Consider the following 26480-nt stretch of genomic DNA (forward strand, 5'->3'; position numbering starts at 1 on the left):
GTTAACGGATAAAAAATTTATAGTTAACAATTTATTAGTGCGAAAACTAATTACTCAATTATATGCTAAATTTAACCTATTAAAAATGATAATAATTACATTTTTACCATCAATATATTTGTAAAATAAATGCTTATGTGCACCCTGAAAATTTAGACTTTCATGTATTTTCCATTATGATTTACAATCATAGAATTATCTGCTTAAGTAAAGTCAAAAAAATTGTTTTGCTTGATGTGAAATCAACATATTGGTGAATGAAAATAAAAGAAAGAAGCATAAAATGATTGAAGCAATACATCTCGATAATTACTAATTTGATATCAAATCAGCTGATAGCTTATTGATCGACTCACAGATTAATATATTAAAATATTAATATCTAATAGGTTAAATTATTAAATATAATTATCTCTCCGATCTGTTATCCATCAAATCATATATATTTAAAATTAACCTCAAACAATTTATATACTTATTGCCATAATCATTTCATTGATTAATTAGCACTTATAATAGCTTGGTTTGTGAAATTTGCTCTTTAATGTTACCCTTCATATTTGAGCCAAAGTAGAGTGCAAATGTTCTAGACCTTTCTAGACTTTACAAGATGTGTACTCATTCTTTCTTCCACATGGTGAAATAAATTTAAAATGGTCGATGCAAATACTAGTAATCTCCACTTTCTTTTTTGGTCTTCAATCTTTCCTTCCTCCTTTTTCTAAAAAAAAAACCCTACCTTTAATCTTGAAACTAAAAGGATACGGCCATTCATAGCTTAGAACTCTCCATTTACAAGCCTCTGGAGTTGCTATCATCGCTGGACTAATTCACAGCTTTTGGTACACTATCCCAACATCCTCCTTTTTCTTATTGCTATTATCTATTTACTTTTATGGTGTTGTATGTCACTGTTAGAAATAAGTGCCTAATTTAGTCAAGAATTAAGCCTTATAAGTCTTAAAGATCAAACCTTCTTTTTAGTAGAACTGAATAGGTACAGACAATTCATTTAACTGAATTGGGATTGAGCCTGTAGTTGATTGATTTACTTTTATGGTGCTGTATGTCAGTGTTAGTATCATTTAATCAAGGATTTGTTTTAAAAGTCTTAAGGATCAAACCTTTTTTAGTATAACTTAATAGGTACAGACAATTGAGGCTGTAGTTGATTGATTTACTTTTATGGTGTTGTATGCCAGTGCCAGAATAATTTAATCAAGTATTTGCCTTAAAAGTTTTAAAGGTCGAACCTTTTTTTAGTAGAAATGAATAGATACAGACAATTCATATAATTGATTTGGGATTGAGGCTGTAGTTGGTTGATTTACTTTTATGGTGTTTCTTTGAAGTAGATACCTAAATACTAAGTATAGCTCCTAACAATCTATCTTCCGGGGCGTACAAAGATTCTTTCATGACCTGGGCTAATAATTTACCTACTAAAATATCACCCATCACTACCCAACATCCCAGCATCACAATTCCATTTTTGTCTAAATTGCAGAGTAATGAGCTTCTAAATGTAGTATGTCATTAGTTACTTTTTCAGGGCCTTGACTTGTCACATGAGTATGAATTTCATATTTCCGTATGTGAAAAGAAGTATAAATATCTTTATATACAGCCGCCTTTTTTAGTAAAGCGAGTCGTTCAAGTAAGCCCGAAAAAACATTAAAAAGTCAAGCCTTTTACTTCATTGTTCAAGCTAAAGCCTACTTTTCTTTCAAGTCCGCCTTTAGAGAAAACTACTTCTTTCGGGTTACAGGTCGGTCACTTTCAGTTGTTCTTATGAAAGATTCTCGCACTCGATTCAGTCTTTTTGCTGAGACCCATGAAGGATAACGACAAAAGACTAGATTTCACTCTTTCTAGATCGCATTTATAGTTTAGAGTTCCATACCCAGGCAATCCCCTTGCCAACTGATCCGAGTTTGAATTGGGGAACAAACGATCTAAGTAAGGAGGTAGTTCTAGGAAGGTAGAGACTAGCGATAAAGAAGAATCTTAACTTCATGTCAGCCCTAATGTAACTGAAGGAAGTGGAAAACCTGCTATATGAGAGCAAAACCTTCTGTGTATAAGAAGAAAAGCTTAATCGAGTGAGGTAGGATGAGATTGAGCGCAATTAGCTCATGAGTGATTATTTCGCTTTGGAAGGAAAAAAGCATGTCAAACAAGGTCATCACTCAGCTCTCAGGCTGTCTGGGAATAGCTTACCACTGCTTAACTTTCAATTTGCTTCTGACCATCAAATGACTTTTCTTTTTGGCATATGTGATTTTGGCACAAATCTTTTTGGCTCTATAAAAAAAATAGCTAGGGCAGAGTTTTTTTTTTTCATGCCGTCAAAGAGTTGAACAATGTTTTTTTTGTGTTGTCAAAGATTTGACTAATGAAAATAGATTGCGAGTGCCCGATCGAATTGATCACCTCATGTGGTTGTATTTGGATATGTTGGAAATTTTGTGGGTTTTAGCTGATTAAGCTTCGTCATTATCTGGTATAGAGGGAATGTTTCACTTGGTAGTTTAGCTTGCATAGATTATAAAGGTGGTATATCTTGAATGAGTTTAATTATCATTCCTATAAAGCATCTTTATTTTTGTAGAAATCTTTTGGGTGACTGATCTTTACCCCATCAATGTTTACAAGTTAAACTCATTTTTGAATTGACTAAAACGGTTCAAGGTAGAAACTAACCTCAGAGCTGCCTTTGAGATTTCTCGTCTTGCATGTTGTTGCTATATAAAATGTTAGCTGGTATATTTTTGTTTCCTATTTACAGTTATAGTCTATTTTTATGAAAGAGATTTCTTCGGGAATGGTCGTTCTACTCTATGATAATTTTCTAATAAAGAACTTCTCATGGAGCTAGGATAGTGTGGTACAAGTTATGGATGTTTGTGCTAGAGCTAGGTTTATACCTGAATTTTGAAGAAGGGAATGTGGATTTTGAAGAAGTGGAATATAACGTGGGTGTAAACTTTGGAGATCAGGACGAGTAAAGCTATTGCTTCCAAGCTGCATAAGCCGGCATAGTTACCCGGTACTTGTGTTGTTGGGAACTAGCAGGTACCTGGTGGAATTATTGAGATACACGCAAATTGACCCGGATGTGGTCAGTTCACTAGCCAGCTTTTTTCTTTGAAGTCTGTCTTGAAGGGCTTGACTTTCTTCAGAAGTTTTACTCGGTAGGCAGAATAGTTTGCATGGTTTTTGCAATTTCCTGGAATCCAGCTTGTCAACACAAAGCTGTATGACGATTCAGGAATTCCCTTTTTATTTCTTTGAGTGTTATTTGCATGTTTTTGGTTTTAAACTTCTGTGTCTAAGTTCGACATACTTTGATGTTTTTGGAGTTGAAAACTGAACAAGGATCAATATTACTACTAACGACTGTAAATTGAACTGCATTTGTATACTAACTTGTAGCTTTTGTTTGCAATCTGATTATGGACACAAGAAAAAGGAGGCATTATGTCAACCTTTGGGGCTTTTTAGTGTTATGTGGTTGGTGATCCAACTGGTTACCCTTCATGATTTATTTTGCTTTCTGATTGCTTAGTGTCATAGGTCTGAGATTGCTGGCCGATTTTCCTTTCTGGCATTCTTTGATTTAAGTTCTGTAAGTAAGTTTGGGCCATCAAGCAGTATCAGATAGTACTCTTTTTTGGGGTTGTTTTGCAAGAATATATGAGATTTGCTCTTTTCATTGTGCATTTGCAAAATTGATTTCAAGGTTGGGCAGGTATTACTTTGCTCAGTGTTTTTGTGTTGAACACAAAGTAAGCAACTTCAAACTACTTTGTAATCTTTACCTAAAACTACAATCTAGGCTGTTCTGTGGCAAAGACAAACTTCTTATCGTGTTCGAGTGTGAATCAATTTGAAACGACTGATTGTTAGATGCTACGGAAATCTATTTTCTAACTGTGGTTCCTTTCTTCTTCCTCAGGAAAAACACAAGAGAAAAAAGTAATTAACAATGTTTGGAGTAGTGTTCCCAAATCGAAGCTTCCCTATGGATATCTCCACCTTTGCTCAAATAGACCCCACCCATTGGGTCCTTGACATGAACACCTTTGTTGGTGAGTTCCCTAACCAAAACCCAAAGATAATTTAAACATTCTTCACTGATCAGAAAAGACTCTTTGTACTTTTCCACTTGACAGTTCTAGCATTACATGTGCAGGGGAAGCATATGATTCAATTCGAGAGGTCTGCATATTCCTCCTCAACAACCTCACGCTGCCACCAGACAAGGCCCTCGCTGTGTATATCCAATCCCCTGGCTCACCTTTCCTCTTTTGTGGTGCAGTCACACTGACTCGACCCTCTGCTGTGCTGTCGCTTCCTTGGCCAGAGCCCGGTGGGCAACTGCAGCTCACTGCTGATGCAACTCCAATCTCTGCAAAGATAGGTGTTTCAGTAGAGGATCTTGCAACACTTCCCTCCCTTGATGTGGCTGCAGGGCAGAAAATTGAGAGGCTGGCACTGAAAGTTGGCGAGAATTTATTCAATTTTATGCAGTCATTTTGTGGAGTGGATGGCAGTAAGCTGGTGGTGCCTATGGATATATTAGATCGCTGGTTCAAGAAATTCCAGGAACGTGCAAAGCGAGATCCAGAATATTTGAAGGGCTTCGCTTTGTAGTTGGGATGGCTGGGAAGGACATCTGCATGTATGAAGTTTCCTCTGTTTTCTCTTTGGAGGATTGTCATGAGAATATAATGAGTTAATTGTTGTAGGATTGTGGTATGCCATTGTTCAGTATTTGGTTAAAACTTTGGGCGACAACCGTTGTCTAATGTTTGATTATTAGAGATGAATTACAATCTTATCATTTCCGTTCCATTAGAAGGGTGTAAATCAGCTTCTTGTCTTTGTTGTGCTAATTATGTTCAGAGCTTTGAGTTCCAAAGGAAAGAAAAGGAATATCCAGTTAGGAAAACCCCATTTCTGGTGAAGTGTTAAGTGTAATGTCTTCTTAGAAAGAAGTATGCAGATATCCTTCCATTAGGCTTTCAGATAGAAGCATTTGACCCTGCAATCTCAATACAAGGAAGGAATACTAGTAATATTTTTGAAAAGTTTGTTGATGGTAGGAAATAGGCCAAGTGCTGTTATTAGTTGTACAGAACATCAAAATCAGAGACTATACTGAAAATGAGAAATGGTAAACTTAAGCATCATCATGTGTGATATGAAACTCTCCACTTGCATGAACTTGCTTAACTTGTTTTTCATACTCATCTTCTTCATCCTCTTCCGCGTCTTCTTCTTTGGTCTCTCCGTCTTCTTCCTCTTCTTCAGTTCCCCAGCCAAAGTGCGGAACTGGCCTTGATGGAGGTGGTGGATTTCTTGCCTCTGATACAATTTTCATGATCTCCTCAATGCTCTGAAGGGAGAATGTTGGATTGTCTCTTTTGTAATATACTGCTTGAGCTGATTCTGTAAGTTCTTTTGGCAAGCTCTTCAAAAACCATGGATGATTCTTGATCTCTTTTAGTGTGATTCTCTGCCCCAACATATATCATACATTAGTACACAACAGCATATGTAGAAATTTTAGTAAGCAGTGTCAACATTTAATGAAGGCATAATACATGAATTTCCCTTTTAGTTTGACCTCAGCTAACATCTATGCCTTCCAATTTCGGATGTGCATAAATAAACACTAAAACATGTTTAAAGTTGAACAAGTAGATAGACAGACATGTCCTATACTAGTGTTCAACTTTATACAAATTCAAATGTCTACACTTAAAGTTGGATATTATAGATTTCACATTTGTTGTAACATAAATTATACTACAATTGTTTATTGCATGAATCATATAATACCCTGGCAGGACTGGCAACAAAAATGCGAGAAAGAAGGTGTTTGCAATCATGAGATATATGGACGTAGTCTGGGATTTTGTATTGAACACCCATTATTCTCTGCAAAAACGAAAAGCACCATATATTAATTAATATATATTATAAAGTGCATATGTCAATTTATTTTATTTTATTTAAAAAGAGAGAAAACTCACTGAAATAGTTTTTCTGAAATTCTTGGGATCATCTACATCTTCAAAAGGATATCCTCCCACCAACATGACATATAAAGTCACTCCACATGACCATACATCTGCAGACTAATAAAAAAAGGAAAAGATCTTTTTAATATCATATAAAAAATATTAGATATATAAAGGCCGGGAGAGTAGGTATACTTAACCAATAAAATGACATGTTTAATTAACTAGCTGAAAGTAGGATCACTCAAGAAATTATAATTAACTTCAAGGATAAGGTCCATTGATTATTTTATAAGTCACCATCACATGATATAATGCAAACTTCACATGCTTGTTTTTACAACTTGCATTGCTTCAATGTATAGTATTTCACTTAGATTTTAACCAACAAAAAGATTCATACTATGTTACCTTGCCATCATATTCACGGCGCGATAGAACCTCGGGTGCAATATAGGCTGGTGTTCCAACAGTCGACTTGGGACGTGAATGCAACACAGACGACTGTTATGCGATCATGACTAAATCAGTACGGTATATATAGAAAATATATGAAATTAATTTTATAGTATATGTAAGTACCTTGGAGTAACCAAAGTCACAAATTTTAAGACGAGGTGCTGGACTTCCATCTAACAGTGTGTTTTCCAATTTCAGATCTCTGTGACAGATTTGCTGTACAATATTGATTATCAGTGACCGATTGATCGATGCTACTATATAATAGAAATGAAAGAAGTACCATGTTGTGGCAGTAATGGACTCCAGAGATCAACTGTTGAAAAAAGTATCGAGCTTCAGGTTCACTGAATCTCCCAGCTTGACAGATGCGATCAAAGAGTTCACCACCAGCTGCATACTCCATTACTATTCCCAAATGTGTTGATGTTAATAACACCTCTTTGAAACGAATAATATTTGGATGTCTCAATGATCTGTGATTTATGATTTCTCTCGCCACATTCTCATCAATCTACAACAAATTAAACTAGTATTAGTATTATTTATATATATAAGCAGAAAGACAGAGCAGGGCAGGGTACCTTGCGGCCTCGCTCTATGTATTTCATCGCAACAAGCTGTTTAGTTTCTTTGTGCCTCATGAGCCTGGCCACACCAAAATTACCAGATCCCAATTCCTTCACAACTTCGTAATTCTGCATCGTCGCTAGCTAATTCGATATATCTGCAGCTTCTACTATAATTAATATATATATATATATACTATGGATTTGTTGTATATATGGGCAATATAGATTGGTAAATGATTGATCAGGTGATGTATTTATAGGTGGCTAGTGGGATTGATGAGTTTATGACTTATGGATGACACATGATGAAGTGATTAAAACTGGCAACTGGCAACTGGCAACTGGCAACTGGCATATATATATATATATATATACATATGAAAGGTAAGGTGCAGTTCATCAAGCCTGCCCTTGATTAATATTTAACATGTACACTACTGAAGAGCACGTGGGGGTGGGCCGGGGAGGAGTAAAGAGTAAAGAGGTATGGGATTGATTCCACACTCCAAGTCCCACTCATCACCACTTCCATATATATATTTTAAACAAATTAATCAGCTAGTGGGAAGAAAACATTAAACTCGTTTGATTGGGAATAAGTTACAATTACTATCTAATACCTCCAGGCTCCAACCAAACATAAGAGCTAGTGTATACATGATGATGACAATTAAAGTTGAAGAGACGTCATTGATTTGCTTTGGATCTACAAAAACGCCGCTCTCCAAGGAAGTGCAGATGTGGGTTGTCACAATTTTTGACTTTTAGTTTTACACCATAATTATATACTAGTAGTAGTATATATCTTTTCTGCTAAGCAATTTATATATTATTATTATTATTGGTCAATCGGTCGCTTGGATATATCATACTATATAACTATGAATTATTTGAATCTCAACATTTCCCAGATAATGATCATGTTACTCTGATCAGCTTTATGTTTCTTCAGTATGTGTATATAGCTATCTATTGTAATTAATGATATCTAGTAATTATATTGGAGTCCAATTAAATCGGGATTTGCACTGGAAAGGAGGCAGAAAGGAGGTAAAGCACTTTGGCAATTCCGTACCCAGGATTCGAGAACTTTAGTTAAAGATGAAGGAAACCTTATTCCATTCATTAGTTTGTGATTAGCTAACTTATTTCTGTAAGCTAACTTATGTCTGTGGCAAAGTTAGGACTTAGGAGACAGAGATGCCACCTCTATATGTCTTCTTTTCATGCTGCTGCTTCAAGTCTTAAACAAACAATCCTTTTTCTCACTACTACTCTTCTTCCTTTTTTAAAATTATTTTGAATACTAGTATTAATTTACTCTGCCTATACTAATGTTTTACTCCTATGATCAAAACATGAATATATGGTGAGTAGCTGCACTAGAACTATTGCTCTTTTACACTTTCTGGTATTCATGTGTTACAAGTAATAAACCAATGTCTGCAATTATATTTTGATTTCAAACAAGAAGAATATAGAGAACATGAAATATACTCTATATATATATATGCTAATCACCTTATTTATATCTAATTTCTTTTTCAATTCCATGACAAAATTGATATGATTATAATTAATCGCTGACCAATTAGCAAACCAGTAATCTGGTATGTGAATAGCCTGCTAAGCTAGCTTTCTCTAACAAACTCCACCTCACGCAACAATCTTGAAACTTCAAAGATGAATAAGGAGGTGATCATTTATTTGACAACAGATGCATGCAGCTTGTAAGCGAGCTTTGAATTTGTCAACCAATTCATCTCTTGCCTTGAGTTGCACCAAATTGCATATATCTTATACTGTGTAAAGGCATCCACCAAGCTAAGGAAGGGAATCTAGCGGTCACTACACCTAAGACGACAACTTTTAAGTACTTGTATGAAGAGCTCAAGTGCAAAGGCGGGGATACAAAGTTGTCCTAGGATTGTCAAGGCTAGAGAGAGGAGGCCCGTGACTTGGACCAAATGAAGTGAATCAAGGAAGAGAACTATTCCGAAAGTCGTAAAGATATTGGTATTGTAGATTCATAAAGGCTCCACAGTTAAGGAGGCTATTCTTAAAATAAGGAGAGAAAGAGTGATTGCGCCAGACGAAATTTTGGTATATTTTTGGAAGAATGCAAGCGAGGTAGGTATAGGTGGTGATTGAGATGTTTAATGTCATTTTAGGACGACTAAAATGTCAAGAAGAATGGAGATGGAGTACAATGGGTCTATTGTACAAGAACAAGGGCAATAATTAAAATTCAACAACTATAGAAGCTACTAACTCATACTATACAAGTTTGGAGAGGGTGATGGAGATGAGGATGAGGAGGGGTGTATCTATCTTCGAGAATCCATTCGGATTCATGTCAGCTATGCATCTTGTATGGAGATTGTTGGAGTAGTATAGGGACAAGAAGAGAGACTTACATATGTGGTCTATATTAGGGCTATTAAGGACATGTATGATGGAACCAAAACTCAGGTTAGAACAATTGGAGGTGACTCGGACCACTTTCCAGTCATGATGGGGTGACACTAGGAATCAACACTTAGCCCATTTCTATTTGCCTTGGTGGTGAACGAATTACAATATGAAGACCGAGAATTACAATAGTAAATAATCGAGTAATGTCACACTTTAAATAAGTGGGAGAGGCCAGAGGGCTAATCTCCTCTCCGGTCCTCCTTATTAATAGTAGTAAGTACTCTCTATGTCCACTTTTAATTGTCATGTTACGTTTTTTGAAAGTCAATTTGACTAATTTCAAAGTTATATTAGATTACATTAATTCGATATTTTAAACAAAAAATTATATATTCAAAAACTATACGAAAAGTACTATAAACTTCAATTTATATATCGTAAAATGTTAATCAAAGTTATTATTGTTTGACTCTAAAAAAAGGAAATTATGACATTTAAAAGTAGACGAATGTAGTATTAGTAATGACATAGTTTTTTTTTGTGTAACTCACAAAAATATCATACATTTGAAGACTAATTACACCATATCCCAAAAGTTTCCCTAATTACAAAAACCTTAAACTTTTCATTACTCTCGAATATATTCCTTGACTGTCCGACACATTGTTATTATACTCCTCAAATTTGCATTTAATAGAGCTGATATAAAAGTGACTCAGCTTGCAAAATAATGGTGATATATTAGGCAACTTTATCCTTATTTTGGTATCATATATTTTCCTTCCATTCTTGATACATCATAATAATAATTTATTTGTATCTTAATGTTTATCCATTAATGTCATAGTAATACTAAACTACTAACAAGTCCCTTTCCAGAGTCGATTTGAATCTGTAGTTGAAAACAAGAAAAGGATTGATTGTAATCAGAGGCGATTCCAATTGATCAACTATGTCTTTCCCTCACATAATCCGCAGCGCCATTCGAAGCACATCATCAAAGATTGCACTTTTAGCAAGATCAACAACCCCTTTCACTAATCGATCCTTTTGTTCAAGTTCTGAATCGGAGAAGAATAGCACAACACCATCAGAGGCCTCCTACTACCATCTAAGCGGTGGCCCTTCTCACATGCGTGCTGCTGTGTTTTGGGAACCAGGCAAACCCCTCACCTTTGAAGACTTTCATATGCCTCGACCTAAAGCTAATGAAGTTCTCATCAAAACTAAAGGTCAGGTCACTACACTACTTTTTATATTCCTTATACATTGGCTTTTCTGCCAGATAATCAATCCTATGATGACTGCCTCTTTTCTGTGGTAAGAATGCAATGCATCACGTGTGGTTCGACCCTGCTGGTAATTAAGTGAGCCCATCATCCATCGAGTTTCAAACCGTGTGCCACTATCTTTTGAAAATTGTGCAAAAGTTGCCATCTTTGGACAATCTAGAAAAGGAGTTGTCTCTTTAAAAAAAAATATTTTTGACAAATGTATGTCATTGGCCCTTTCTTAGGTTAACAAGCAAGACTTTTATCTATCCTGGCTCGACACTTATAAGCTTACATTGTAGGTCTATGTTTGTATGGTTAATTGCATATGCTAATGCAAATGGTATCTATATAAGAGGAATATGATAGCTAAATTATTATTGATGTGTTTGCTACAGCCTGTGGGGTCTGCCACTCTGACCTGCATGTAATAAAGGGTGAACTTCCATTTGCTAGCCCTTGTGTTGTGGGGCATGAGATAACTGGTGAAGTGGTTGAACATGGACAGCTCTCAGACAGTAAAATCATTGAAAGGTTAAACAATTACATTTTCTTGAAACATACTATAGTTTTCCCTTGATGTAGTTGTCCTTGCCAATCAATGATGAGAAGAATTTGTTATATTTTTCAGGTTTCCTGTGGGATCTCAAGTTGTTGGAGCTTTCATCATGCCTTGTGGTAGCTGTTCCTTCTGCTCTAAGGTGACAATACGTGGATTTATTTCCTATAAAACCTACAATATATGCATATCATGATGCAGTCATGCCAAATTATTTGATACCATAGTTATCTAATGAACATAGGGTCAAGATGACTTATGTGAGGATTTCTTTGCTTACAACCGAGCAAAGGGAACCCTTTATGATGGGGAAACGCGACTGTTCCTTCGCAATAGTGGTAAGGAGGCTGTTATTACTTGCAATTTTTTCTGGTTTCTATTTGAGTTCCAAAATTAAACATATGGTCTTCTCAAGCATTCAGGTCAAGCATGATTCTTCAATGCAATATGCATCAAATGTTCAATTTTCTACTTTTTTGCTTATGCTAGTGGTTTCTCTAAGCTACTGAACAGATGGCTTGACATGGTCCTGTAATCGGTAAAGAAGGTCTTTGTTGCAATTTTTCTGAAGCAAAGTCTCACTTATCTGGGAATCAAACTGACTACTTTTATTGTAACTGTGAAGGTGTTGAACACACTTAGTTTGGGTTTCCACCCTATTCTTGCTGTATCACTAGTTCTTCATAGATACTACTTGTTGCATGAGAAGGAAGGCAGTGGTCTAGGAGATATTCAAAACCCATATTACCAAGTTTAAAAGAAAAAGGAGGTTTGAAATGTTACTTAAGAATTTACTTCTATTGAAGAATTTACGGCTCAGGAAAGAAGTATGTTAATACAGTTTGAACCTTTATTACATATGCATGAGTGTTCTTCTTCAGCATTGTAGGATGTAGATGAATGTTTCACATTGAGAAATATCTGTTTACTTGTCATAGTACCCCGTCATCCCAGAGTTACCTGATACCTATTGTTGTTAAGAGGTGACAGGTATCTCGTGGAATTAGTCGAGGTGCGCGAAAGCTGGCTCGGATACCATGGTTATCAAAAAAAATAAAAAAAAAGTACCCCGTCATGCTTTCTATTAACATTTTCAATGTTTGTAAAAAGTTACAAGTGTTCAAAAACTCCACGGAGTGGTCCCCAACTAGTTCGTGTTGAGACAATTGATTAACTGATATGTATGATGAGTATGAACGTTATGGACTATCTGAACAGCTAAGTTGGCACGTGTTCAGATTGGCTTTTTAGGCTGTCTATGATTGCTAGACTAGTTATATATGAATGGAAACTTTCTAGCATTATTCATCAACTCCTGATTCTTCTCTTCAACTGTGGTTTTAAACTTTTAATTGCTTAATGTGGTTTTAAACTTTCAATTGCTTAATGTGATTAACATTACCTTATACAAAAAAAAACTATTCATATTTTGATCTTTCAGGTAAGCCGGTGTATATGTATAGCATGGGAGGTCTAGCTGAATACTGTGTGGTTCCAGCACATGCTTTGGCTGTTCTACCAAATTCATTGCCATACACAGAATCCGCCATTTTAGGATGTGCAGTTTTTACTGCCTATGGGGCTATGGCTCATGCTGCTGAGGTGCGCCCAGGTGATGCTATTGCTGTGATTGGTATAGGAGGTGTTGGCTCAAGGTAAAAAGTTGGATCATCTTAATTTGATTTAACTATGAAAATGAATAAAACAGAATGTTTTGGGTGTCTGACATGGGCACATTATGCCTGCAGTCTGAACACTGGTGAGACTCTATATGTCTAACTAGTAACCTCCATTTTAATTCAACTCAATGTCAAGTTCTGTTCTTCATTTTTATGCATTCGCAATTGATTTCCTTACTATACCGTGTTTCTTCTTCATACTTCATCTTTATTCATTCTTACCTCTACTATCCTGTGGATGGGAATCTTGAGTTAAGCCTTGCTACTTTTATTCTGATTTGCTTCTGTGATTTATTACCTGAAAACGCGGTATAGCTGTCTGCAAATAGCAAGAGCATTTGGGGCGTCAGAGATTATTGCAGTAGATGTTCAAGATGAGAAATTGCAGAAAGCTAAGTTCCTTGGAGCCACTCATTGTGTAAATGCATCAAAGGTGGATGCAGTGAAGACAATCAAGGTATAGACTTCTCCCTTAACCTGTTATGTACATGCTATCAAATTAACATTCAATTAACTATCAAACACCATATAGTATTTACTCAATTCTGATTTCTAGATAAAGAGGTGGGTTTGTATGCTAATATACATTAAGGCCAAGGCCCAAGAGTACATCTGTATGCACTGTGCTGTAGACTAAGTTGTGTGGACTCTTCACTTTCGATGCCACAGTTGGATTCTCAAAGAAATACACTATTTTTTGAGAATCCCACGCACCCGTTGACATTTTTGAGGAGTCTGAGCAACATCAGCTGTAGATAATTATAGGAAAATGTTGTGCAAACTGAGCAGTGAAATTATTCCAAATGAGATCTATAGGTTCTGATTGCGCAAGTTCTTGAATTTTGGCCTTGAGTTCATTGGCCAACTTGTGTATTCAAGAGGGCTGTTTCTGCACTATGTTCATGTCTAGCTTATGCATTTTCTGTGGATTTTGTTAAATCCAGTCTTCAAATCTTGTAGTATAAATTATTTGTTATTGGCGAGATGGATTCTATACAAATACATATGTTTAGTTCCAAGTCTAATAATTATAAGCATGAATGACAAATATATGAACTAAGAAATTGAATATTTTTTTATGATGTAAAATATTATTTGCTTAGTGTCGCCCCCTCAGAAGAGGCTCGCTCACTGGCAAGGGGAAATTATGCCTTAGAACCTTGATGACGACACTTTAACTGCACATGAAGCGACGTGAAGAGGCTCGATATGTTTTGAGCCTCGCTTCAATGTTGTAAGCGCGCTTTAAGTGCACCTTTGACAACACTGTTTTAATGTTTTGATTAAAGTGACAAACTTATGGGTAAAACCAGTATAATAGAGAATGGCGACTTTCAGGTGATTAATGGTGAGGCTGTCCTAATAAACTAGTCTATTACTACTATTGGTATATGTTTTCTTTTGTTTTTATTAACCAGCTGAACAAAATATGAGTTGCACCTATCACGGTCTAATAATAAAGGAAAGCTTGTGCTTTTAATACTAGTTCGTTGGATTTTGTTTGTTAGTCTCTGAATTTCCCTTCTAGCACTCTGATGTGTCTTACATGTGCATTTATTGGGAGATTTTGCTCATAGCTATTTGCTTTTTAGGTTGTTAAAATGGAGTCTTGTTCTGATCAAATGTTTGGCTTGCATTTGAGAACATACCGACTGCTTAAACTAATATGATCAGCTATTTAACTTGTACAGGACATCACAGGAGGCTATGGTGTTGACATAGCTGTTGAAGCTTTAGGGAGACCACAAACATTCTTGCAGTGTGTGCAAAGCGTTCGCGATGGAGGCAAAGCTGTGATGATTGGACTTACACTATCTGGTGCTAAGGGTGAGGTGGATATCAATCACCTAGTGCGACGACAGGTACGTGCTTTTGTGTGTTTTATTGCTTGTCCCTCTCAATTCCAATCTGCTAACACCGATGATCCATTCCCTCTTTTTGATATGTCAAATTGTTTTGCATTCAAAGAAATAGGCACATACTTCTTCTTTTATGAAGGTTAAGTTTTATTAAAGAAGTACTACACTGGTACATAAAGATATATCAGAAGCAGATGCCTACAGAAATAACATCCAGTTACATTTTTCCTAGCAAACCTAAGGAAACCCATGTACTGATCTATACTTTCCTCTAAGAACCTCTTAAACCCAGAGAAAATGGATTTTGGAGACAAGTGAGATGTGATTCTTTTTGTTTTCAAAACAACCATTTTCCCCTTCTCTCCAGATACTGGAATGGTCCTCCATATTTTCTTCTGATTCCCTGCTATCTTTTACCCTTGCCAACGGACTAGTAGGCTTCTTATATCTGAAGGCATAACCCAAGTAACCCCACACCGGTTTAGGAACAGCTCCCAGCATTGCTTAGCAATTATACAGTGAATAAACAGATGATTAACAGATTCCAATCCATTTTCACATAAATAGCACTTGTTACTTAAAGTGAAGCCTCTCCCTTGTGGATTATCTTGGGTTAAACAAGACTCTGATGACAATCCACCCAAAACAGGCCACCATGATAGGTGATTTGGTATCCCATAACAATTCCATGGCGAATTTTCTTCACAATTATCAGCCTGTTTGTGGGAGAATATCATAGCAGCTTCTGACAGAATATTGCTTGCCGTCCAAACTATGCAGTTCTCTTTATCTTCTTCTACCATTGATCCAATAATTGAAGTGATTGCCCTACTTAATTCCAATTCCCAATCATTAAAATCTCTCATAAAAGTCTGCTGCTAGACATTTTAAGAGTAACTCAGCAGCACTTACTTCTTTGTACTTTTCAAAATATGAACTTCTGTAAGAATGAAGATATTAAGGGGTAAATATGGCTGGCCTAGGCCTAGTCTGTGGTCTGTTAGTAAATGCCATACTGATACATACTAGTAACGTTTTTAATTCTCTAAAAAAGGTTTAAATAGTCTTTCATTTATTGTATTGGAATATGAAAATCCATATTATGTTTAGGTACTATTAAATATTTTTCTGAGCACTATTGTGTTTTCTTATTTGAGTTTAAGCAGCTTTTTCTCACTGCTGATATTGTGATGCTAGATAAAAGTAATTGGCTCTTATGGAGCCAGAGCAAGACAAGATCTCCCTAAGCTGATTAAACTTGCCGAAAGTGGCATATTCAATCTATCTGCTGCTGTTTCAAGGACCTGCAAATTTGAAGACGCTCCACAGGCATACAAAGATCTTGATCAGGGAACCATTACTGGACGTGCTGTTGTTGAAATAATGTAATTTTGATATTTACAGCAAGCTCATCACTCATTTGACATTCATGTAAACTTCTGTTTCTGGTGGTCTAATGCCAGCAAATGTTACTGTTGGCGTTAAATAAAGCAAAACTGTAAATATGTGTCAAAAAGTAATAAAACTAATTTTGAAACAGGGGTTCCCAAAACGTTATTCTCAGAAATCTTGCCAGTGTAATATAGCTTAATCTCCAATTTGATTACGCTTCATGGTGATTAGTGTGCCTCTGTAAGATTAAACATGTTAAAAGACCCCTTTTTCCTCATGTACGCCCTCACTGGACGCTGTAGATAACCTTAAGAAGTAGTAGAGAAGTGCAACTATATCTTGAATGAGAAGCACACAAACTGAAAAACCTTCCTCCAGATTGTTGTTGATAACCTCAATAATTCTCTCTGAAAGGTAATAGGAAAAAAAAAATGACAGTGAAGCAGTGGAGGCCTCTGAATTATTTTCTACGCATCAATTCAAGCACAAAGTGCAAAATACGTATCTATTTGGAACAATACTAAACGTTAATAGCTTCTATAACTAACGAACAAAATCATACTGAGAGACTACTGTTGCTACTTGCTCTGGTAGAAACCAGTGTTACAGACATTGTTAATAGCCTCTACTTCAATTAGCTTAAAATGGTACTTCCATGTATAAAACTGCAAGTCTTCCACTCCATAACACAATGATCAAATGTCGATAACCAAAATTATTAAAGGAACATACTAATGTTAGAACCAGCCAATGAACATCATATACAAAATTGGAACAGTAACCTTTCATCTGTACCATAATCACAGGAATGAAAAAGAACCAAATTTCATTCCTATCATTGGCCAGCGTTCAATTGCCAAAAAATGAACTGTCATTTCAACAAAATGCAGGACGAATTTCTTTTCCCCTATATTCATCTCGGCATGATGGTTAGCTGCGACTACAATACCAATTCTGAACAACAGAGTATGTTGCCATAGTCTAACTTTCTACGTTAGTCTTCTTTCCACTTGTTAACGTACTTCAAGAAGGCAAGAGCAGGATTATCTCCTGCTGGAGCACGGACACGTGTTGATCTCCGAACATCAGCGTCGTCTGTTTCTGCCTTCTGAGCCACCTCCTTCGATCTCTTTTGAAGTTCCAAGCTGTAATAAGTTAAACCAGAGACATTCAGAGATGAAGAGGAAATCTTTGAAGATAATGATTGCAAGATAAAAGACCTCAAGAGTCCTGAAACAGATTTGGAAGACTATTCCCATATGCATTTTCAGACCATCTAGTTGGAGAGGAACAATGCACTTTGAAGGAAAAAAGAAACATATATCCAGAATTAAGAATACATGTTTGCAAATTTGATTTTTTTGGTGTAATGTAGATTAGATGACGTGGATCAATATATGATTTTTTTATTATAAAGGTTAGGCAATATATGATCTTCCTGAGTTTGTTAGGATGGGCTACTTGATTGTCTGATGTTTTATGTTAGTTGTTGAATCTTGTACGATCACGTATGAGCTTGGTACCTTACCAATAAAACTGTCCTTGACAAAAAAACAATCATCAACGGAATAAACAAAATACTGAAATCCCAGAGTTGACCAACTGTACTGGGATGCCAAACATCATAATGAAACAAATGAAAAGGAAACTCTTACACAATTATTGGATGAGGAAAAGTAAATCGTTTGTGCTTTCCTGGGTTGACATGACTTACAGCCTAATGCAAACAATTTGGACAAACCACAGACCATTTTCTAAATTTTGGGTAAATTATCATATGCCCCAACCGCCTATGGATTGTATCTAGAGATTCGCAAGTTGAATGGAGTTGGGAGAGGTAGATGGAGTTTGGGGAGAAAATGAAGGAGAAACAATCGGAGCCGCTAAAAGTTGAAACGGATAAGATCTCAAGAATGCCTAGGTGTACACAAGAAGCTATAAAGTAGAGATTAGCTTCAACAAAAACAACGCCAACAATGCATAAGGTACTGAGGAGTAAAAGTTAGTAGCACCGACATCCCTTTTACACCCATGGACGCGCTAGCTTTTACAATTCAATCTTGGATTAACCTTTGAATAATGTAAGTATCTACACTTATATACAAAGAGCAAACTCGTCTTTCCCTGGAGTGAAGTTAAGGACAAAACATGTGCTCCCAAAGACACGAGGAGGAAGAGAGAATAAAGATAATTTGAGTAAACAAAAGGAGTGAGCTAATGACTCACAGAGAGACTGATCTTTATGTGTTCTATTGTCTCAAGAGTAGTGTATGTATTTAGTGATCTGTGTTGATGATATGCTCATCATATATAATGATGAAAAGAAAAGTACCAACTCGAAGAATAACCTTTTCGACATTTTCAGACCAAGGACCTAGATCGATTGATACACTTTTCAGGCATTGAGGTTTTGATGAATCCAGATAGTTCATTTCACAAACAAAGTATGTTCTTATATTATTATTTTTTTGAGAAGGAGAAAGTATGTTCTTATATTCCTGAGGAGACATGAATGAAGAATTGTAGGCCTATTCCTATTGATACTCCGATGGATCCGAAAAGGGACCCTCTGATTGTGGAAGATGTAGAAAGTAGGTAGGCAAGTTAAAGTAAGTCATTGTGACTCGACCTAACATCGATTTCCCAGTAAGTGTTGTGACTCAGTAATTGAATTCTCCTTATGAGTCAATGGAATAAGGTATATTTGTATTCTTTGAAATAGAAAATCTACTCCAGAAAAAAAATACTTTACGACCATCGAGGACATCAGCAGATTGAGAAGGGTCACCCTACCTCTGGATACACCATTCTAGTTAAAAGGAAATTTAGTGTCTTCGAAAAGCAAGAAACAAAATACAGTTGCAAGACCATCTGCATAAGTGAACTAGAGTTTGGAGAGAATAGTCAAATGAAACTTATTTATGATAATTAGGTGCACCTCTCTTATATCAGTATTAAATACCAAGGGAAGATGGGTTTGTTTTTTTTTTGAAAAGGTAACTTGTATTATAAACACAGGAAGATGGGTTTTATTGTGCCTCTCTTACTGTTTCTAAATAGATCATGACTACAGTTTAAACATAATTAACATCAAATGTCATACATGTAAGCAGAAAACACACATGAAAATAGACTAATAACAGTTGCCCAGAGGATATAGCAATTCCGTAGCTTAAAACAACACGACAAAGAGACCACCCAACCAAGTTCTCACATGACTTTAGTACCTGGGCTCTTTCTAAGTTGCCTCCAAAATTCAAATAAAATAAAATAAAGTTCAACTCAGTTTATTTTTATTTTGATAAGTTCAGCTCAGTGTAACTGTAATCCTCAAGAGTCGAGACTAATACCAACCACCAAGTTCCATTGCATGATTCTTTTTTTGGGAACTGTGGTGTCCTTCTAAGTCCCATTAAAGATTCCACTTAAAGAATATAGGCAAATGAAAGCATTTCATCCGAAGTTCAACTCACCTTATTTTGTGGTAGAGATTTTCGAGTTGCTTTTTAAGAGCCCTCTCCCTTTCACCCTTGACATTCAGTGATCCAATCAGAGCATCAAGCTGTTACAAGGAAAAGTTGAACATCATCACAACGTAAGAGAAGACCATAAGGGAAAATGTGTTCTAGTATCTATACCTCCTCCTGGGAAGAGTAATAGCCCCACTCGACGGAATCTGAACTCTCAACAAATATTCTTCCATCACGGCGGAAAAACCAATATCTATTATAATCTCGGTCCTTTCCCAATGGATTGGTGCGTATTACTCTTTTCTCTATTTCCCGTTCAAGATATTCTTTCTGCAATTCACACACACATAAGGAACACATCTTTAACAAATACAAGTAAAAAACATTAATGTTGAGTCACAATTTGCACTGTGCAAACTGCGGACCATGAAGCCATTTCAACAGACATCTAGGTAAGAAAACTTCAGTATGTCAACTTGTCTGTGTAACATGAGACAACATGCTTGTGTGTCGAAGAAAGAGAACCAGAGAGCTAGATAGAGAGAGGAGAGGGTACTCACCCTTTGCTCCTTACTCCTGTTTTCAAGATGCTCCTTTATCTCATTCTTCCGCATTTTGTGAGCAGCTCTTTGGTCCATACTCCTGCTTTCTAACGTTTCCTTCCCTTCATCCTTTATCAATTTATCAGAAGCAATCTTAGAGGAAGCATTCATCTTTGATGTAGAATTTTTGACGTCAACCTTTCTCTTCTTAGAATTTTTCAATGAGGAGATTGTTAGCTCACTCTCACTATTAGACAGGAAGTAACAAGAGACAGAAAAGCGGAAAATAAGAAACTGACATCATGAAGTTACCATCCAAATTCCAGAAAAACTTCAAGTACAAAAAAGTAAACCTGTTTTCTAATGAATGTTTTGATGGAGATGTCTGTTTGCCATTGCTACTTGGCATATCTCCATTCTCTCTGAGGTGGTTATCACTCCCAGTATCTGAGGAGTTGCCATGCCCTTTTGTTGCTTCCTTCCCATTAGACTTGATTTTCAAATGGTCTTCTCTCTTCTTCCTAGATTCTTCCAAAATTTCCTCTCTCCTTGTTGCTGCAAGTGCATACTGCTTTTCAATATCCTCATCCAACTTCTCCTTAAAATACTCTGTCTCAAGGACTCGACAGACCAGTTCACGCAAGATTGCCAATTTGGCCTGAATATCTAGAAGCCCATAGTGACCCCTCTTAATTGTTGCAACATGATTAGACAATTCAACAGTACCAGTCAATTCCAAAAAATCGGACAAATACTCTGTCCAGGTGATTAAAGTAATCTGGGAAGCAAAAAAGGGAGGTTTAGGTAAGACAATTATCAGTGTTCAACAAAGAAATGTATAAAATAATTACTTGCATTGTAAGAGAAAAAATATCCCATTGGTGAAATATGTCAAACATATTCTGATTTATAAGTCAATTTGCAAATACATACATTGATAAATTTATCTTAATATCAGAAATGCACGCATAAATTCAAATTTCAACTTTGAGCTTCAATTGATTTTTCTTTTTTTTTGGTTATCAAGTAAGGTATGTGAACTTCAATATATTCTTTTCAGGTCATGAGCATCTTGCCTATAATGGCAAGAGGTTATATATCCCTGAGAAACATTTTTATAAAAATTAATGATATTGAAAGTAGCAAAAATTATGACTAGTTGTGGCCTTGTGGGAAATACATTCAACTGTATAAAACTCAAACATTTTACATGCTTAATAAAATAACATAGATACTCAACAGTATACAAATTACTGAATTCCAAGAAATATAACATAAACATATTATACAAGACAAGATATAGTCAAAAACCTTAAAAAGTTAAAGAAAAAAAATACACCAATCATGGCAAACGCGTGCAGGGGCATGAAATCCCCCACCCACCCAGCATCGAGCCATTGGAGAATTAGCCCTTGAGACTCTCTCCCTCCAATAGTCCCCCCAGGATTTTTGGAGCTTGCCTCACATCAGGACAAGTTCCAACTTTGCCTTTTAAAGATATATCGATATCATCAGAGTTCACAAAATATGGTACTTAATCAGATTGTGTTACACAAGAAGGTTAGTCAATCATATGTCCGGGAAAAAAACATAAATCCTTCAATTGTTTTTTAAAGAAGGTTAATCAATCATGTCAGCAAAAAACAAATCTTTCAAAAGTTGAGAATTCGTGACCTTCGAAAGAGAACATAACATGATTCAAATATTACCTTCAGCTTTGGTCTTTTCTTCTGTACAGCTATGAAATACTCACTGTTATCTTTCAAAAGAAAACGAAGAAGGGATGAATGACATTCAGTTATGAGAACAATATTGCTGCCTTTTTGACAGACAGCCCTTTCAAAATCTTCAAGGGAGAATGGTGACAGGTGCAATAACCTGCCAAATGAGGTACAGAAATCCCAGACCATCAAATGATCCCCTACACATTCCATTGGGACGTTAAATTCCCTGCATGGAGGAGGGCGTTCAGCCAACTGTTTATCGAACTCTGTGTATTGCACCAAAAGATCATCGATTGGATATCTAATGGACTGTGCCTTCAGTTTGTCTTCTGCATATGTCAATGCAGTGAAGACAAAGCATTAATATGGTACATGAGAAACTAGACAGCAGAAGTACGCTTCATATCATACATACCAGTTCCAACATGTGAGGATAAAGGTGGAATAAGAGGTAGCTTTCTTGAAATAAATGATTCTATTAAATTATAAAATCCCAAACATGTAACACTTACAAGTAAACATGACATTTCTAAGCCATTATAATACTTCCCAAGTAAACATAAACATATTCAAGTTGTTGCATAACAATTTGTGTCAAGGAAAAGTAAGTGATGTCCAATTTGTGTAATTTTTCTTTTCAAGTTTTTCCGTATGAAAAATTACTTAAATTTCATGTTTTCGTAAAACTTATAAATGTGTTGCTGAATAATGTGTGACAGCACCTGATATACCTAAGATGTTAAACTTCAAGTAAGCATGTAACATTTACAAGATGTGTAACAATTTGAAGATCTCATGCAACTTAGTTAAGTAAATGTTCACATATACGAGGTAGTATCCTTGATCAGTCTAGACTTTTTTTTTTATGACCGTGGAGTCCGAGTCAGCTTTCACACACCTCGACTAATTCCACAAGATACTTGTCACCTCCCAGTATCAACAGGTACCAGGCCTAGTGTGTTTTTACCTCTGTTGGGATTTGAACCTGAGCCCTCATGGTTCTAAACCCACTTCATTGGCCACTAGGCCACACCTTGGGTGCAATGTAAGTATCCTTGATCAGACTTGACAATGTAAGTTCCAATAAGTAGAAGAAACAACTCTCTACAATAGAAAGTAAATAACAACAAGCCAACATCTATCAGCAGTACCTCTTCCTATCTCGTAGGGATCTTGGAAGCCATTCTCTTTAGCCTCCTGAATAAACAAGACTATTAGTACATGAAAGAGACAAAATTAACAGGACAGTATATAAAAAGTTACTAGAGCACTTACTCTATCTTCACTTTTCTTTCTCTTCCTATTTACAACAACCACTCCATCCTGCATAAAAAATTGGTCTTTAAGATCATCTGGAGGATCAGTTGGAATCCCATGCTTCTTTGCCAATTTTTCATGCAAGACCCAAGGAATACTTCGATATGTAGATTCTCTGATAAAAGATTTCAGAAAAGCTCTACTAAATCGCAGTTTGCACCTAATCAGATCTTCTTCATCGATGGCTGTATTCTCAGGCAGTCTTTCATATTTGTCTAGCCATGCAACCTCATAACGAGTTTTCTCACCATCCTTCACAACTCTCTCGATTTTGCAGGAATATACATGATTGTTTTTTCTCCCATATAATTCACTACCTTCTGAAAGACAGCCCTGTAATTTTTGAGCAACAGCATCCCCAAGATCTTTTAAACTGAGCATACCTGCAATTCAGTCATTACCAATAATCATCAACACAAAAAACTACAAGAGAATGAACATGTAAAAAAAAAACTGTAACACAAAAGCAAATCCGATCACATCTATATCCACATTTGTTTGAAACAGTAGCTTGCAGAATCCTTAAACCTAATAATTCTGAACCAAGAATTCAATTATGGGTAATGCTGAACTACGCTTTTCTTGAGCCGAGGGTCTACTACAAACAACCTCTCTACCTTACAGGTTTACACAAGGTAAGGTTTGTGTACACCCCACCCTTCCCCAGATCCCACTTGTGGAATCACACTGGGTATGTTGTTGCTAACTAAATTGAAAATGAGGACATAAACGAGCTTGTTAGATCATTTAAGAAAGAGAATATTGCTGGAAATGTTTACACGAACGCAAGCGGCAAAACCATCAGTTAGTATCGAAATTTACTAATGTTCTCCACAAACTGAAGCAACACTTAAGCAAGAACATGTATAACACAATTACACTAGCAAGTGTTCCGGAGCATTGACAGGTGAGTCTTTTTTTGACAAGGCATTGACAGGTGAGTCTTGAGCTTTCATGATCTAGAATGTGGAAGTGTGACTAGCAATTTGGAGTTACTCCTTGTTTTTCAGCTATGTTCAATAAGTGTTCTCTCTTTACGTACTGTTTGGGACTGCTCAATGATAAGCTTGGTGTTGGTGGTTTATCTAAATTGGAAAAATCTTCTAGTTTGATTAGTTTTGCACTTGATCCTTGGAGCTGGAACAAGTTGCATTTATTCCAGCAGCAAACCATGAAGTAGACATTGCAATGAAGTAGTGCTCTCCACTCTCAGACACAAGGCTAAAGCATGAACATGATAATATAACTACGTCAATGAAGTGCTTTGCGCTCCATTCTTGTTGGGATTCAGAAAATGCAGTGATATCAGAACCTTAAAACATAATTCTAGGACATTAAGTAATTCAACTGAAACACAAGAGAGAGCAATACTAAAATCATCTCTAGTAGTAAAAACACCAATAGAATTTTAGTTAGGTGAGAAAACCATGTCATTCAGGAAGCTAAAAGATGCATTGACGTACTGAATTGCACATCGCGAAGAACTGGGGCCACTAGTTCCTCAGGGAACTTCTGAACTTCTTCTGCAGCTTTCTTCTCCGAAACCAAAGCCTCCTCATACGTCAAGTAATTCTTTCCTGTCAATTTGCATGTCCACACCCTATGGCGATACAGGTTTGTTCGTCTCAGATATTCACTACATTTTTCAGGAAAGTAATTCTAATTAGAATAATGCCACAAATAAAAGGAAAATATCATAAATTTCAATAAAAATCATGACTTTTGAAGGGTTACCTATAATCCCTAAATATCTCTTTAGTAAACCGAACTTGGAACACGAGTTCATTTGGCTTCAAATCCTTTGGTTTTTCCGCCAAAGCAAATGGCTTTCTTTTAAATAACGGCATCTCCAATCCCTGCAATATACCGAAACAACAACAAAAAAAACACAACTGAAACCCTATAAAAATCAATACATAAAAATTCCAAAAAAAAAACAAAGAATACATTCACACGGCTCCCACATGCAAATATTCCAAGGCACAACATCTCTTGCACATATGCTGATGAAGCTAAAAGAGCATTACATGAAATTCCACATTAGACATACCTTATGAAATAAAGATTTTAAAATCCCAAAATAGCTGCAACAAATAAATTCACTACTGTATTCCAATAAAGATCCGACATTTATGACACTCATGCTAAGACAGTATACAAGAATTACATGTACCAAAAATCCACATGACACAAACCCTACAAAATCAGAAAAACTGAAACCCCAAAAACAGCATCGAATAAATTAACAGCTCTTGCGTGCATATATACCAAAGATACTACAGTTTTGCACCTGACACTGATGTAAATAAGCAAGCATTACATTAAAATGCATAAATCAAAAAACCCAATTACAATATTGATACATTCATCTGACTCAACAAAGAAAAAAGTGGAGAAAATACATTTCCCGCCAGTGAAGTATTCAAGATTTTGCGTTAAAATAGCAGAAATTATGAAGGAAAAAGAGGGTTTACCAGATTCAGAAGAAGATTGTGGATATGGGTTTTTTGAGATTCGGGTAGTTTTACGAGTGTTGGAAGTTGATGGTGGAAGAGAGAGGAAGGCGGTGGTGGTTTGGGACGTGTTTGCCGATACTCTCTCTTTCTCTCTGTTGTTCAATTCCCTCGTCTTAGGAACACAATTTATACTAGTACTACAAGTACTATTTTTACATTTTATATATGGGTACTTTACAAAAATACCCCTATCACATTGAAGTATGTATCGATTAGGGTTACGGTGAATTAGTAAGTACTCCTTCAACCTTAATCAACCGATCAGGGTTACGGTGAAGTGGTAAGTACTCCTTCGTCCTTAACCAAAGATCTCAGATCGAATTTCCTTAGATATGGAATCTCCTTTGTTAGAAAACGTTTTACCTCCAAAGTGAGACTTCCCGATGTGAATCTGGATTTAATCGAACTTCAATGTGATTGGACATCGGGCGGAAAATCGAAAAACAATAGTTTAGTAAATATGTATTATTTTTTGTGCAAATATGTAGGCAATATTCAAAAAAGAGTAATACACTACACATTCGTTTTAGCTTTTAACATAGCTTTATGGAGTATTGTTATTTGAAACATTCTAAGGAGATACAAAGTCTTCGTACGGATTTTATAGAAATGTCTGAATGTTAATAAAGGTGTGCATGAAGCGCATTAGGATAATTAAAGATATATATGATGGTGT

At 36.1% G+C, this 26480-nt stretch overlaps 4 protein-coding genes across 4 annotated transcripts; 2 read left to right on the forward strand and 2 right to left on the reverse strand.

Annotated features, from left to right (window-relative positions):
* Nucleotides 1–528: 528 nt before the first annotated feature.
* LOC102599141 (protein OPI10 homolog) lies at nt 529–4860 on the forward strand. Its single transcript, XM_006345688.2, has 3 exons — nt 529–842; nt 3959–4091; nt 4196–4860. The coding sequence occupies exons 2-3, from the start codon at nt 3989–3991 to the stop codon at nt 4654–4656; spliced, it is 564 nt and encodes a 187-aa protein (XP_006345750.1). The 5' UTR covers nt 529–842; nt 3959–3988; the 3' UTR covers nt 4657–4860.
* A 325-nt stretch (nt 4861–5185) lies between these two features.
* Nucleotides 5186–7192, reverse strand: LOC102599466 (serine/threonine-protein kinase SAPK7-like). Its single transcript, NM_001287962.1, is given in 7 exon segments — nt 5186–5521; nt 5848–5946; nt 6042–6146; nt 6441–6533; nt 6612–6704; nt 6772–7002; nt 7073–7192. Coding segments are annotated over 7 exon segments (1077 nt in total).
* Nucleotides 7193–10252: 3060 nt separating this feature from the next.
* On the forward strand, nt 10253–16406 carry LOC102599797 (alcohol dehydrogenase 1B). The gene is made up of 8 exons (XM_006345690.2): nt 10253–10707; nt 11145–11280; nt 11378–11447; nt 11550–11643; nt 12747–12960; nt 13300–13441; nt 14676–14846; nt 16041–16406. The coding sequence occupies exons 1-8, from the start codon at nt 10428–10430 to the stop codon at nt 16230–16232; spliced, it is 1299 nt and encodes a 432-aa protein (XP_006345752.1). The 5' UTR covers nt 10253–10427; the 3' UTR covers nt 16233–16406.
* A 487-nt stretch (nt 16407–16893) lies between these two features.
* Nucleotides 16894–25899, reverse strand: LOC102600126 (DDT domain-containing protein DDB_G0282237). Its single transcript, XM_006345691.2, has 11 exons — nt 25763–25899; nt 25023–25144; nt 24752–24924; nt 23247–23671; nt 23123–23168; nt 21957–22300; nt 20601–21025; nt 20266–20494; nt 19874–20035; nt 19709–19797; nt 16894–17380 (listed from the first exon to the last, which is right to left on the reverse strand). The coding sequence occupies exons 2-11, from the start codon at nt 25133–25135 to the stop codon at nt 17230–17232; spliced, it is 2157 nt and encodes a 718-aa protein (XP_006345753.1). The 5' UTR covers nt 25136–25144; nt 25763–25899; the 3' UTR covers nt 16894–17229.
* Between the last annotated feature and the right edge of the window lie 581 nt (nt 25900–26480).

The sequence above is a fragment of the Solanum tuberosum genome, unplaced genomic scaffold (assembly GCF_000226075.1).
Source record: "Solanum tuberosum cultivar DM 1-3 516 R44 unplaced genomic scaffold, SolTub_3.0 scf00072, whole genome shotgun sequence".
NCBI classification, from domain to species: Eukaryota; Viridiplantae; Streptophyta; class Magnoliopsida; order Solanales; family Solanaceae; genus Solanum; species Solanum tuberosum.